This window comes from Macrosteles quadrilineatus, unplaced genomic scaffold, assembly GCF_028750875.1.
Source record: "Macrosteles quadrilineatus isolate MER2022 unplaced genomic scaffold, UCM_ALF_1.0 Scaffold_23__1_contigs__length_1887923, whole genome shotgun sequence".
Lineage (NCBI taxonomy): Eukaryota > Metazoa > Arthropoda > Insecta > Hemiptera > Cicadellidae > Macrosteles > Macrosteles quadrilineatus.
Genome location: NW_026542616.1, coordinates 1,365,395 through 1,381,336, shown reverse-complemented (window position 1 = coordinate 1,381,336; position 15,942 = coordinate 1,365,395). Strand labels below are relative to the sequence as shown.

Sequence of the window (15,942 nt, the reverse complement as noted above, 5' to 3'; positions counted from 1 at the left end):
TTATACAAACTCTGAGTAGGTAATTACAATTTAGATAAATGACCTTACCTGACACCAATAGTGAACATTTCTAGAATAGCCTTTCCCTGAAGCCAGCCGATACCCATGATCAGGCCAATAATACAGAAACTGTACAATGAAAGCTGTGTACCCAGGATGTCCATACTCTTCTGTAGTGGTGTCTTGGGGGCCTCCTCTGCCTGCATCATCTTGAACACCTCTCCGAACTCACTTTTCTCCCCAGTGTTGACCACGAGACCCTACACACACACACATCAAACACACTGATGAGACGGAAGTTAAAGTTTGTCGAGGTCACCTTAGCTACTAGCATCATCATCATGAATGATTTAGAATGTTAATATTTTACAAGCCACCAGTTAAACCAGAGTATCCATATAATCAATCAATGAAGTTCTGCATGATGGTACTTAACAATATCGTAATCGGCTTTTTCCTAACTTAAAGATTCAACAACAAAATTCACTGCTCAATCCAGGTTTTAAACTATGATTGACAAAATCTACGGCTCATTTGCGGTTTAAATGGTGTTTTCACAGTAAAGTGGATATCCTAGATTATACCACAGAAAACGTACTACTATAACCCAGAATGCCAACCGCATGGTAAAAAGCATTAAGCGTTTTGAGAGAGCTTTGCCTGTCAATCCGTAGGCAGCGCCACCAGCGTTGCTATGCTATTGCATGGCAACGCTGGTGGCGCTGCCTACGGATTGACAGGCAAAGCTCTCTCAAAACGCTTAATGCTTTTTACCATGCGGTTGGCATTCTGGGTTATAGTAGTACGTTTTCTGTGATTATACTTAAATATATAAATAAAGAATCCTCTTTTAATCCAAGTTAGCAACTCTAATTCTACCTGAAGCTAGGTTCAAATAGGATTGGTTGATCCAGGGCTCTGCAAGACCCATATAATTTTGGGTCCAGTCAGGCCAACAGTGGGTCCAAGGGATCGGTTCGGGGTACAAATTATTTTTTGGGCCAATATCAGGTCAGTTGAAGCAGAGCTAAGCTATTATTTTCGTGATTGCAGAAACCCTCTGTGAAGATACACAATCGGAAAATGATGGTTTACCCCAAATTGTTCACGATTTTTCTGGGATCAAAATGAAGATGTTCACAAATTACCTGCGACCGGTGAAGGTGAAGATGTTCTTAATTTAGCTATAATGGCAGAAAATGTTTGTGATTTAGGTAAAATTTTTACCCGATCAAACTCTTTCTTAATCCTTGTCAGGCCTATGATTTAGCCATGACTGCAGAAGATGTTCCAGAACTGTAAAATAAACAATGTCTATTTACCTTGCCGTTGCCACATCGCACCAGTGTGCCCATGAAGGCGATGTTCTTCATGCTCGAGTGGCCGTTAGTCTTGAGAATCGGAGCCGTGATCTTGGCGGACGGCTCGGTCTCTCCCGTAAAGCTGCTCTCATCAACAGCCAGGTCAATTGCCTACAAAAGCAACTTCTTTAACTAACTAACTAGGTTACGTTGTGATTGTATGTGTGTAACAAGAGTTATTTTTTTTAATTGACATTTGTTTTTATTGTATTGTTTGGGTATGATAACATTGTTTGTTTTTGACTCTATTTTTGCAAACAATCCCATACAAAAAATTCACATGTCAAAAAGGAGGAAAAAATTAAGAGACCATAAAATTAAACAGAGTATCAGAAAAATAGTATAATTTCTAGATACTAATTATATACATTAATTTAATGAGGATATAATTGTTTTCCAAACTCAATGATTTAAATATGTATCTGACTGGTTTATGCAACCTAAATATTTGTAAAACAATTTTTTCTAAAAAAAAAGGATAGGCCCCCTAGCCTATAATTTTTTTTTTGGTCACTCAGATTATTTTATAAGTTTGGCTTAATGAGGTCATGTTGCTGTTATAATGTGCATGAGTACAGGAGAATTTGTATTTAATTTTTGCTTACTTGAAAATAAAACAAAGGTGCACAATTTTTAACAAAATATATACAAATAGACTACTGTTATCAATTACTACTAATTACACATTCATTCTCATTAATATTACAGATATTGTTTCCTAAGAGAAAGGTAAATGAAACAGATGTTGTACAGTACTAACTTCAAATTGTCAGGATTTTTTGTATACTGTTTAGAAATCAGTCACATTTTATTCAATTGCTACATTGCAGGGAAAATGTGAGGCATACTAATTTTGATGGCAATTAATTTTAAATTGGCTAGATATAGATTCAGATCAACAGGGATGACAAACTGAACATTGGATGAAAAAATCTCTTGTTGTTCATCTAAACCAACAAAAAAACTCTCTCTACTCATCTTGTCTTCAACCAATAGCGTCTCTACAGATTGAACCAATAAAGTAATCTACTTTGCTCAACCCTGTATAATATCTTAGAGAGGTTAAACCAGTGTAAAGATAAAAGATTGTTAAGACTACTGACCTCAAACAGTCTGATGTCAGCAGGTACGCGGTCTCCCACGTTGAGATGGACGACATCACCTGGTACTAACTCTCTGGCAAGAAACGTCTCCAACCTACCTTCCCTTAGACTGTAACCACCCAAAACATATTTTGTTACAAATGGTTAGATTACAAAACCAGACCAAACAGATATCCCTAACAACACAACACACGAGAACCCCTGTTACCCAAATTCGGGTTAACCGAACCCCTGGTTAACCGAAATGGTCCCATAAAATAACACAGGGCTGTAAAATGCTTTAGTAACTTTGGTTATTTAGTTTAAAGTATTTTCTAACCCATTGTAACATTTTTGTAGCTGAAATTAAACACTGAATTAAATAAACATTGTCTTAAATTCACTTTTCCTACACATCGAGGTAATACAGTACATTGGCTATATTTATCATATGATAGGTTAACCGAAAAATTGGTTATCCAAAACGGCTTTTCCCCTTTTAATTCGGTTAACCGGGGTTCTACTGTATGTCTTACCTGAAAATGAAAATACAAAAATAATTAATACGGTAAAAATAATTAACCCTTTCAGTGCTATGAAACGATATATCGTTGTTTTAAAAAGTCTCTAAGGGATATAGAGAGGAAGGTTATTTTAACAAAAAGTAGCAAAACGGCCATTGGTGACCTGCATGTTCATAGGATACACTAACAACCACTTAGCTAAAAGATTCGCCCAATCCGATGATTTTGAGGTGTATGTCTAAACCAAGGATTATGAACACCTCACTATGCCCCAGTGGTTGTAGTATATCGCTACAAACACACAGGTTACCAATTATTTGCCACACAGGACGGGAATCGAACCCGAGCAGACGAATGCCACTGGCCAAGTGACATACGCCCTAGCCTTCTCGGCTATCTGTGCTTGAAAACTGAGGAGTCAAAAACCGGTATTTAAGCTGACGCCACTGATTACGAACAGATAGCGCTACAGATGGTTGTTCAATGTGTTACTAGGTAGCAGCTAGGGATGGACGGGTCCCGAAATTTCGGGAATTTTTCGGGAAAAAAATATTCCCGATTATCGGGACGGGATTACATTTGACTCGGGAATTTTTCGGGACGGGATTTGGTCCGATCGTTGGCGATTTTTCCACTTCGCGAGTGCCGAAAACGCCGTTATTGCGAGCGATAGGTCCGCGAACGCAGAAGACGAAGTCATTTCGACGATCGCGCCGTGACCGCGGAGTCATAACGACGATCGCGCCGTAACCACGGAGTCCTACCGACGATCGCGCCGTGACCGCGAGTCATGACGACGATCGCGCCGTGACCGCGGAGTCATGCTGACGATCGAGCCGTGATCGCGAGTCATACCGACGATCGAGCCGTGATCGCAAATCATACCGACGATCGCGCCGTGACCGCGAGTCATACCGACGATCGCGCGTGACCGCGAATCATGACGACGATCGCACCGTGACCGCGGAGTCATGCTGACGATCGAGCCGTGATCGCGAGTCATACCGACGATCGCGCCGTGACCGCGAGTCATACCGACGATAACCCCGTGACCGCAGTCATACCGACGATCGCGCCGTGACCGCGAGTCATACCGACGATAACCCCGTGACCGCAGTCATACCGAAGATCGCGCCGTGACCGCGAGTCATACCGACGATCGCGCCGTGACCGCGAGTCATGACGACGATCGCGCCGTTACTGCGGGGTCATGCTGACGATCGAGCCGTGATCGCGAGTCATACCGACGATCATGCCGTGACCGCGAGTCATACCGACGATCGCGCGGTAACCGCGAGTCATACCGCCGATCGCGCCGTGATCGCGAGTCATGACGACGATCGCGCCGTGACCGTGAGTCATACAGACGATCACCCCGTGAGTCACAAGTTACTATAGGTACCTGTAAATTGTTACCCATTTTTTGGTTTTTATAGATCAGTGCTACAAAAGGTAAAAATTTATTTCGTATGTCTTTTTTGGTAACTGCAATACAGTACTTTCTTTTTATGCACAGAAAAAAATCCCGTCCCGTCCCGTCCCGAAAATCGGGAAGGAAATAAAAATCCCGTCCCGTCCCGTCCCGAACTAAAAATTCAATCCCGTCCATCCCTAGTAGCAGCACTAGTTAGTCACAGAGTATTTAGATGATATTTTTCAGTTGAAACACAACAGTGATCATAAATGTGTTCCTGAGACTTTGCTGCAAAACATTATTTTCCCTAAAATGGCTATATTACGATAACCTCGTCCAACTAAATCAAAGTTAAATTCAATATTACATTGTAAACTATATGTCTTTTGATTTTATGAGATTTTGGTTTCAAACAATGCTATCAGAACATAAAAATGTATAGGAAAACCAGGAAAATTACAACAAAAACTAAGTTTTATTTCATGTTTACTACAAATACCGGGATTTATCTTTGTTATATATTTTCTTATTGTCTTATTATTCAAAATTAGCCTAATTAATAAAATAGTGACAACATTACAGTTAAAATTCAACAACAGGTAATGGAATTGAAAGGCAAACAAAAAAGTCTTACACAATACGAATTATTGGTCTAGCACTGAAAGGGTTAATTAAAATTGGGTCTGATGATGATTGGAGTGTCCAATCAAAATCGATCACCACTTACCATCTTTAATATGTATTTATCTTGTGAGTAAACAGTATAAAAGTTAATATATTATTACAAGTGTTATTTGATATATTTTTGTATTTTCAGGTAATTTATTATAAAGTACGATGCTGATCAAGAAGTTATTTAACTATGTCTTAGCATCTTCTGCTACCCATTCACAGTTTTTCTAACTTCATCATCTGCCTTCTCACTCTCTTCTTAACATTCACCTCATCTATCTACTTTCTTCTAAATCTTCCTCAGGATCTCTATCTCTCTAACACGACCACCATTTTCAGGAATTCTTTCTCCATGTATGTCCAAACTGTATTGGTATTATATTTTTACTGCCCTCCTTAAGCTATCTTAAATTCCCTCTGATGTTTTCAATGCTAACCCTATCCTACATTATTTAGCTCTCAACAGCTCCACAATTTATTTCTGCCTGTCTGTTTTCAACATCTTTGTTACTTAACTTAATGAAAATTACGTCATGGAGAATTCATCTATCTTTATCACGTCAATAAAAGCCAACTTAAATACAGTGGTCATCACATAACAACTTAAACTGTTATTTAAACTTTCATATTGCTTATGTAGGCAAAATACAAACTGCAAATTTAATATCAAAATTTACTACAAAAACAAATTTGAAATAGCAACTTGTCGAGGAGGTAGGCTAGGGTTTTTTTTATTTTGCAATCTTTTATAACTAACGCCTAACTGTTGACTATCAAAGGTGATTCGATGTTGATATTTACCAATGGCATGTAGGTGGGACGAGTTTCGTCAACTCTTCCAGAGATTTCTCCGACCGATATTCCTGTACGAATGCAACGTCACAACAATAATGATGGCCTGGAACATGATAAGTACGTGTCATCTAACCAGAAACATACCATGAAACATTTACCACGGAAAAAACACACAATTTATTAAAGAATACAATGTTATGGTGGTAAATTTTATAAAACTGATTACACAACATTTGCTATTATGATTTTCAAATGCACCCATTCACATTAACTTTGTATACTATTCAATAGCGATTAATTTTATTCTATGACACAACTTATTTAATTGTACTGAAGAAATATTGTAAACTAAAATTTAGCATTTGAGATTTCATTCTCCAACCAACGGTGTTTCTTAAGGTGGATTTAAAGAACCAAATGTTGTAATGTAACGAGTGCAACACAAGTAAATGCAATGAAATATATGCAGATCAACTCAAAACATTTCTCTGCATTTTTTTCAACTCCTATCAAATTTCTAAATAAAATCCTACACCCAGTAATTAGGATTGTTTCAAAGCATTCTAATGTTTGACAGAATCAAATAAATTAATATAATACCATAAGTGAAAAATGAATAAAAATTATATGAATAGATTTTGCAATAGTTACGGTTTTTCAACCAAGTGTGGTCTTTAAAAATTTAATTGATAGATAATTAATGACGCTTCAACTGTAATTTTAACTACAAAGCAACAGAATAACACTGAGTATTAGAATTTAGGATGAAAGGATAAAGCAAAGAAAAGCTTTTGTGACAGTTCCCCAAGAGAGATTATCTCATCTACAAACAACAATGTTGAATTTATTTCACCTGCAAAACTACCTCGCTGCAAATAAAGTCTCTTTTGACAACCGGAGTTGCTTTATAACATACAACGTTTTTTGCTATGAAGCAAATGTTCTGTTGTTATATTTGTCAATTTTAATTTCAGCATATATTTGCACAGTGTGTCATATTGTTTTGTTTAAACTACACAGTGTGTTAAGTAATAGGCTAATCATAGAGGGTTTAAAGACATTTTATTTAACCAGATTATTATTTTTATACTACCATTGTGGCTAAATATCCTTAGCTAATGACTTAATCATTTTATCTTTAGGATAGTCTAGACGTCTAATTAATAATTCAGTTGACAAAGCAGTTGAATGAAAAACATATTCAAGTTTTAAATCACCCAATTATCCCGAACACTTCTTCTATAACTGGTAACATATATTATAAATAAAAAACATATTATGCTGCTATAATTCTAATTTTATGTTTAGAGTAAAAGTTTAACTCTTTGAAAGTTAAGCTGATTGCAACATAATCGGAAATGAAACCAAATGTCAAACCGGGATTTTTTTACCTTGTAATTCTAACATGTCTTTGAAGCTTAGTTTTCCCCACCCTTGGTCCAATGTTGCTTTCACTACACAATTTGAAACCACAATAAACTGTTTTAACCATAAAAGTCTAAGTATAAAAATAAAATAGATCTGTTTAGGTATGTATTTAATATGTTTAATATGTTTTTAATTGGTTTTGCATATTTTACAGGGGTGTGGCGAAGAAATATGATGTAACTTACATAACAGACGTACAATATTTTATTATTATATTTCTGTTAATTAAAAATGTCTAACTGTAAACAATGACAACCAAAAAAGGCTTGAAGGAATTTAAGAGAATTTGGTATGTCTTCAAAAGCTTTAAGGAATATCAGATTTGAGAATTCCTATACTCATTTTTAAATACACCTTTTATGTCTTAATCTTAGAAGCCTATAACAAAGAAACGTAATATTTTGTACAAAAACACCAACATGTTGGTAGTAAATCTTAACTATATGCACATTGAAATACTATTTGGGTGTTTAATTCCATGATGCCATTACTTGAGAAACTTTAACACTATTTTTAAATATTTTTATTACACGTAATACAAAAGTCGGGTACTTACGACAGTGATGCTAACAGCATCGTCGAGCTGCCTCATACAAACACTCACTAACGCAGATGCAAGGAGAAGAAGAATCAGGGGGTTTTTGAACTGAAACAAGCATACACAATAATTATTACAGAAACAAACAAATAACACGTCCTGTTTTCATATTATGTAAAAGATGTATTCCAGACAAACCTACATAAAATAATTTAAAAGTTACAAGGTTTTATTGTGTTATTTAGGATTTCCAAACTCTCTTTGGGATTTTAACGGTTTAAATACTATTGATTGATACGATTTCTGAGATGGAAGTTTCTAAAAGGTGCATCAGAGTACTTTTGAAGGATTAGAGTATTGAGTGGATTATAATCAAAGTGTCAAAACTAAAATTATTACCATCTAACATATTTAAAACACAGTTACTAATTTTTAACTGTGTGTACAAAAAATAAATTTTTTATTGTAACGACACTTTAAAATTGTAGTAGAATATTGTATAATATTTCATATACACTCTGATGAGACATAAATGTAATTACAACTTTCATAATTGGAACAATCAATTAAGCAACTTCAACTTGTTGTTATCGAATTACACTAAGTAATAAGAACACTTTTTAGCTTCAAACTACTTTGTTAACTCTTCCAATTGGTGTTACAAAACTAACTTTACTGAAACTAAGCAACAGGATGGATAACGTTAAGCAAATTTCAACTGCTGCACTTTAACACAGGTCTTATTAAGACGTAACTTCACCGGCCTCATTATTCCTTGGAGAGTTTTCTTTTCCACAGAGAAAAACTTTTACTTTGTGTTATGAAGCTGCTAAGGTTAATAGAAATTTGTTCTTTGTCTTGATCTATATGTTTTCACAATGTAAAATTTAACAAACAGTTTGTAATGAGAAAATATGATATAATAGATTATTATAAAACTTTATGTACCTTTTAAAAATTAATTTTAATAATTAAATAATTTATTATATTATACAGAGAATGTTTGTAATTAAATAATTTATTATATTATACAGAGAATGCAATGCTTATATGGTTTAATTTATTTGACGGACATATCTGGGAATTTTGATTAGTAAATTATGTATCTTGAGCAGTTGAGTATGACTTATTTCCTTTATTTCTAAAAGTGTTATCTTTATTACTATTACTTTGTTCAATTTTTTTATTGTAAGAGCTTTTTTTCATTAAGTACTAATGGAATAACAATTAAATGAATAACATGTTTTATGACAAACAAAAAATGTGGTCTCTTCACCCTAAGAGAATGGTTATTAACCTACACATCCAATCTTATAATTTGATGTGTATGTTAGTAATTGATACTAATAAATAATAATAGTGGCTAAAAAATTTTTCTATAATAGTATATTTTATCACTAGCAAGTAAGGTGACTCTTTTTGACCCAAGCTCAAGTTTTAAAAACGAGGCAAAGCCGAGGTGTGAATAATCCTTCAAAACTTATTGAAATTCTCAACAAACAACAACTATTTGCATCTTAAAGTTTTTAAACGTTAAATTCACTATTTTGATGTGAAAAATAAATCAAAAAAGGCAAATAACGTTTTAATATGTAAGTTCTGGGTGGCTAAATTTATTACCATGATTATTGTTGCATCAATGATCCAGGCTATAGAAAACTACTTATGATTCAGAGAGGAAGTCAACTCATATTTCTACAGTGATGAGTTTTCTACTTAAATAGTTATTTTAGCATGTTTTATTAATTTCCTTACCGTCTACAAGATTGTTTTTATCGGTATCCACCAATTTATATTCTTTAGTCGGATGCATTTTCTTATGTTCTTAAACCTCTTGAAAATTGACAATAACCCGTTGCAGATTGTTCACGAGATTTGCAGTAAAACAGATAAATTTTACTAAACATACTGAGATTCTAAGATTTGCTGTTGGAGACAAAACAGTATTTGCGATACAGCAAGCCCTCTTTTAACCGAACCTTGATTGACCAGCACTCAAGTTGACCGCCTCTGCCAGGACAGAAACAGGTCAGTGTATCTGCCTTTTAGGTCAAAAATGGCTGGTCTTTTTCAATCTCTTAGCGTCCTTATTGCAGTAACGTAATAAAAGAGATGTGTGTCTGTTCAGGTTTATTTCTTATGAACCTGACATTTTCAAGTAAATTTTACAGCATGATTGTACATAATTGATCTTGTAAATAGCTTTATAAACAAAGTAATACTGTAATAGAGAGCTGGTTTAGTGAGTGGTAAAGTGTGGGGCTTCAGTCTCTAAGGTCCCGAATCCATGTGTAAAACGTTTTTTAAGAGGTTGGTAGCCTCTTTTACCCTTCCACATAGTGCGGGTTTGTGTGTGAAATGTACTTGGCAAAGCAAGAGGTGAGCAGGTACAATACAAGGGTGAACTGTACTGATAAAAGTAGTGGCAGATACCAGGATTCAAAACCACGACACCTCCTCATTGGGCGCAAAGTCTGTAGCGCTACCAATTTACCATACTGCTGCGGAATAGAACCTTGCATTGTAAGGTGGAACACATTAATTTCTAAAACATTTTACATGTTTACAAAGTTGCATGTTTTAACCAAACTTTAAGCTTCTTGAACTAAGGCCCGGTCGATTGAAAGAGCTTCTACTGTACATCTAGTAGTCTACGAGTCATTCCAACTGTACTGTCAAGATACCTGTTCAATGTATTTCTTCCACAGTGGATCCTCCTCCTTGACGCAGAACTCGTTGTGACCAGCCAGCTGTCTGCGCAGTTCCGCCTCGCGCCACCACAGGCCGTTGCGCAGGTCCACTCGGAGCCGGGCCGCCACCTCCTCCGCTCCCAGCGTGGCCGCCTCTGTCGTCCCCAGCCACATCTCTTCCTCTGCCACCTGTCACAAAAAAAAAAAACATCCACGGTGTTAGACGAGAATTGAAGCTTAGATGGTGTGACGATTGCTGTAAAAGATTCTTGAAACGTACAATTGTAGTGTTTGTGTCGAGTAGAGTGGCTTTGAGACCATAGCTGGAATCTTAAGAAACTAGATATGCAACTGGATAAATCACTAACATTTTATTCAGAATATTGCCGATTAGATCCAGAAGAAAGAAAGTATATATATATCACACTCTAGAGTTATCAATACCTCAGCTGTTTGCAGTTTCAAACTGTTGACATAGTGTTACATGTTTTGAATTCTATGCCATTTTTCAGAATTTTACATAACCATCTGCTAGTGATTCGTTAAAGGCTCAGATTCGCAAACATAATATATACAATGAGAATTGTGTTCAATGCAAATTACAATTAAGATAGATCCATCACTGACATTCCATGGTCACGAGTGTGAAAAGACTGCAAGAAAAACATTGAAGTCAATGCAGTGTGTCCTTGCTATTAGTACAATGGTCAGCTGATTTAATATTATTTGAGAAAGAAGGGAGGTAAAATATAATTTGACTTGGAGTTTTTCATTTAGTAGGATTACATCAAAATATTCTACCAAGTCCACCTTACTACTTTTTTAGCGAATTTCCCTATAGAAAAATTTTTAAATGAATTTGAATTTATATAAACAAACCATGTAAAGATTTACATTATGGTTCTTGATAAAAATGAAGTAAGAATAAGAAAAAGTAGTCAAAGGGTATGACTCAAACTTGCAACTGTGTATACATTGGTACCACATGTGGACTTGATATTCCAAGAAACCACGCCAGATCATTCTCACGATTACGTACGTCATTTGTATTTGTAGATTACTGTCATCAGATTGTAAATGTTTAAGTATAAACATTGATTAGTATATAAAGTCAATGGTATGAATAAATGTTTGATAACATACAAACTAGACTTTCTAGTTTCTTCATCTTCATTGATTGATTCATTGATTGTTCATTGATTGATTCATTGTTTTAGTTTATTGATTCATCTACATTTAATTGACTTTGATTTCTGAAATTTCAATAGGAATTTTAAAACATTAAAACCGTTTACAATTTTTTATTAGATCTAGACACACTCTGGAGTGAAGTGCTGATAACTGAAGAGATTGAGGTTAAGCAATGTCAACAACATCATATAAATTACACAGGGAAATTGTGGGAAATTATATTTACCTATCCCTAGTTGATATAAGTTCAGTACTCATATCTAATATATAAAATTCTCGTGTCACAGTGTTTGTCTGCAAACTCCTCCGGAACGACTTCACCGATCGTTATGAAATTTGGTGTGTAAATTCTGTAGGTATGCGAATCGGACGTAAACTATTTCCCGTTTCGAAATTCTTAAAAGGGCTCCGCCCCAGTGGCTCTGGAGTTTCCCATGTTAACCTTATGAGAAATGGAATTAATGAATCTTAACAGCTGTTTCAATTAAACAAGTTGGTTCTGTTCTATGATGTTCAATAGCATTAAAGTTACAAGGATTACCAACAGGGTGCAGCACTATTATTTCTTTTACATTTATGACAACAGCTAATTTGCAACCAAAAGGTGAGTGAGCGTAGCGAACGAGCTCCAACCCAAAGGTGAGTGAGCGTAGCGAACGAACTTCAACCAGGACGTGATTGAGCGATGCGAACGAGATCATCTTGAAAATTAAACGTAACGGTACTTTCTTTCCATCGGTCTGTCTTAGGGGAAACCTATAACTTAGGCGATACGAAGTTCGCCGGGTCAGCTAGTTACTATATAGAAATTAAAATGAATATATGTTCGCTTTTGTATTCCATCAAATTCAAAATTACAAATAAATGGTTAAAGACAGATTTGGATGTGCCATCAAAAACTCTGTTCCAATTTTATATTGATTTAAAACTAAAATAATTCCATGTCAATTTATTAAAGAATGCAATAAGCACATATAGTGGACAATTTTCCTTCAACTTATATTGACACCCTTTATATATCAAATTCACAGATCATATGAAGTTTTGTTTGTGTCTGTAGGCCCACAGTTATATGTCACTATAGTACCGTAACTAAAAATTGGGTAAAATATCAGCATTTTCACTCATTTCCCTCTACGAGCTTATAATCCCAATCAGAAAATCCTCACAAGACTAATGAAGTCTATAATATTCAAAAAGTACCTACCAATGGCACATTGATGAAAAATATTTCATTGACAAACTCCAAACCCATGGTTGTCTGGCACTAACATGTTCTCAGCTGGCACAGAGTGACACTAAATGTGCATCTGTCTCTGTGACACACACACACACATACACACACACTCAGCTGGTGACTAATAAGTGGTACAGTTAACACAATGGTTAATGACCCGTGAAACAGTAAAGCACAACTATTGGCATACTGATAGAACAAACACTTGTTGAAAATTAAACCAGCTGGTTCCACTCTCTGACTTTAAAATCAGCTGATTTTTGTTAGAAGAATTTAATAATTTATTCACATTGTCTAACAACGCCCTACATCTAGTATACAGTAGTGAGAGCGGTATGAAAATGAGTAGTATGAGCACCCACGTAGTTGTCAGCAGTAAACTTGTCAAAATGAAAATTGTTTACACATATTCCAGTTTTCTATAGATATATATCGCAGCTACTTAATAGTTTATGGAAGAAATTCCTTAGATACACCATTGCAAAATATTATTTAGTAATTCTGAACTACTAGAGATTCTTGACTTTATAGCCACTCGTATAATCAAAAACCTGAATTTTAATAATTAGGCAATAATGTGCAAGGTTATGAACTGAAGATGAAAGAAAATAATAATGGAGCAGAAACAAGAGAACTGCCCGAGGATGGATTAGCACGAGGCAAAAGAGAAAACTTGGTTGATCATTGTACTGTATTGGATGATAGATTAATCAGTGGCTTTATATATGAAAATAAATTAAAAGAACTGTCGCTGCATCATTCAAAGCAATAAATTCCTAGCTTTAAGGAAATTATACGAGACTGGATCACAACAATGAAGTCGGCAGATCAAGTAAATTTAAAACAAAACACGCATTGAAAACTTAAATAAACTATATTTAGGGAAATACCTGATTTCTTCAAAGAAATTCTCAAATAAGACTTGATGTACATTTGTGTGATATTTAAAAGCAACCAGTAATGTTGGCTAAGACGTTAAACATACTTTTATAGACATTAAAGTATTTTAAATAAAAATAATACTTGATCAAAAAAATTTATGTGTATCTTATTATTTTATTATAAGACTTAGGCGATTCTTGTTTACCTTTATTATTATACTTTTTGGTACTAAAAATTCCACTAATGAAAGATTCAAAAATGTTAAATAAAATTGTGTCCAGCTATCAAAGAGTAAAAAATTAGAGCAATAAATTGTTGTATGTAGGTTCCAATAAAAATTAAGATTGCCAAAATAAAATAAAAAGAAATTAATAAGTTATAAACATTAAATAGTAAACTAACAATTATACTGTGCCGTGGGTACCTAAATAAAATACTACTTGAAGAAATATACAAAAAAGCGTTATAGAATAACTCTGAAATACAAATAGTCATAAGTTTATTATTTATTTAGCGAGGCAAGAAGCGTAAAGTTTGTAATCAGTCTCTGGGCAACAGCTGGTCGAAGGAGTTATGACGAGTCCGAGTCAAATCAATACGACCGACCGGACAGCAAATCAATGGTGATTCCTCACCAATTACTCTGCTACTTGTACCTGCCTGCTGTCGTTTCAATACTCAATCGTGAAATGTAATACTGATAGTATAGGTGTGTTAAGAAAACCAGTAAAAGTCACCAGAGAAATATAGAAAAAGACTAATCAATTTGAATTTATTATTTCAATCATGCTTTTTTGTTCAAGTAAAAATAATTTATTTACTTTGTTTAGAATGTGATTTTTACATCTAAAAAACACCTAATAACCTAATAAGCTGGTTAGTAGTTTTTTTCTGTTTACATACGCGGGCAATTTTCAACCTTTACAGGTTCATACAAACTTTTAGGAACGCTTTTGTATATTTGTTCTTTAGGTTGAAGTGATGAAAAAAAAACATCATACACACATGAATCTTGAATCTGGTCTGGTTCTCAGTCTGTCTATTTGTATGTGATTTTCACAATGTATCCATCACTTTCAAACCCCTTAAGCAATTTACTTCAAGCTTAGTTCATATGTAGTGACAGCTAGGACTAAACTTTGCACAGAATCGCTTCATAGTGTTAGAATACACCCTGTATTATAAGGGAACAAATGGAGCAGTCCAAACCTTATAAGTGCAAGGACTGTATTTATAGTGTTATTAGATGGCAAAACTGTAAACTAGGGATTGTTTCATGACATTAAATTATATTAGTTCATATTTATTTTAAACTTTTTAAAGAAGGGGAGAGGATAGGAGGTAAATTTGTTTCATACAAGCAAATAATGTCAATGATGCCAGTCTGATCCCAGCTATCAAGATACTGCAATGTTTCACTGACTTGAATTTTAACACTGAACTGACTTGTAACCCTCACGCCTGATTTTTGTCGTAATAACTTGAACTTAACACAACATACTTTAAAATACATATTTCCTGCTACAGCCAAACTTAGTCTTATATTTCCGTTCCTCTTTAGTGAACCTTAGAGAACCGCGTAGTAATAAATATAACCTGAATCTAGTACGGGTATAGCAAATTTAATCCGATTAACATGAACATATGATAGTTTAAATAGTTTGACTTTGACTAAGCATACCATGGTTATAACCAAACCAACCATAATAGTACTTTGTTGGTTTAACAAAACTTTAGCCCTCTGTACTACATTGATGGAAGTACTGTAATCATAACAAACAGTACTTCATTGGTATAAACAAACTTAGCAAACTGTACTTCATTGGTTAAACCAAACTTGGATCAGAGTACTTCATTGGTGTAACCATACTTAGCAATCTGTTCCTTAGTATAATCAAAGATTACATATCATATGTAATCTTTGGTATAATCTTGCATAGCAAACTGTTAGTTACACTTAAACCTAGCAAATCAAGTTCATTGTGAATTCATGGCAGATAAAAAGTAACAATACAACCAAGCTTCCACTTTCTGTAATTTTTAAAGTATTGTACTTTTTTTTCTTTAGAAATTGAGGGAAATTTGTCTGCAACTTTTTCATTGTATACACCGAGTAAAATACACTCAT

The 15,942-nt window shown here is 34.7% G+C and overlaps 1 protein-coding gene across 1 annotated transcript in view; it reads right to left on the bottom strand.

The window, feature by feature from the left end:
• The window catches only part of LOC129005543 (calcium-transporting ATPase type 2C member 1-like), a 64,778-nt gene that overhangs the window by 14,909 nt on the left and 33,927 nt on the right, over positions 1–15,942 (bottom strand). Inside the window, 7 exon segments of the mRNA XM_054434451.1 lie at positions 49–260; positions 1,323–1,472; positions 2,465–2,573; positions 5,855–5,930; positions 5,933–5,951; positions 7,833–7,922; positions 10,499–10,693. Coding sequence (XP_054290426.1) covers positions 49–260; positions 1,323–1,472; positions 2,465–2,573; positions 5,855–5,930; positions 5,933–5,951; positions 7,833–7,922; positions 10,499–10,693 — 851 coding nt within the window.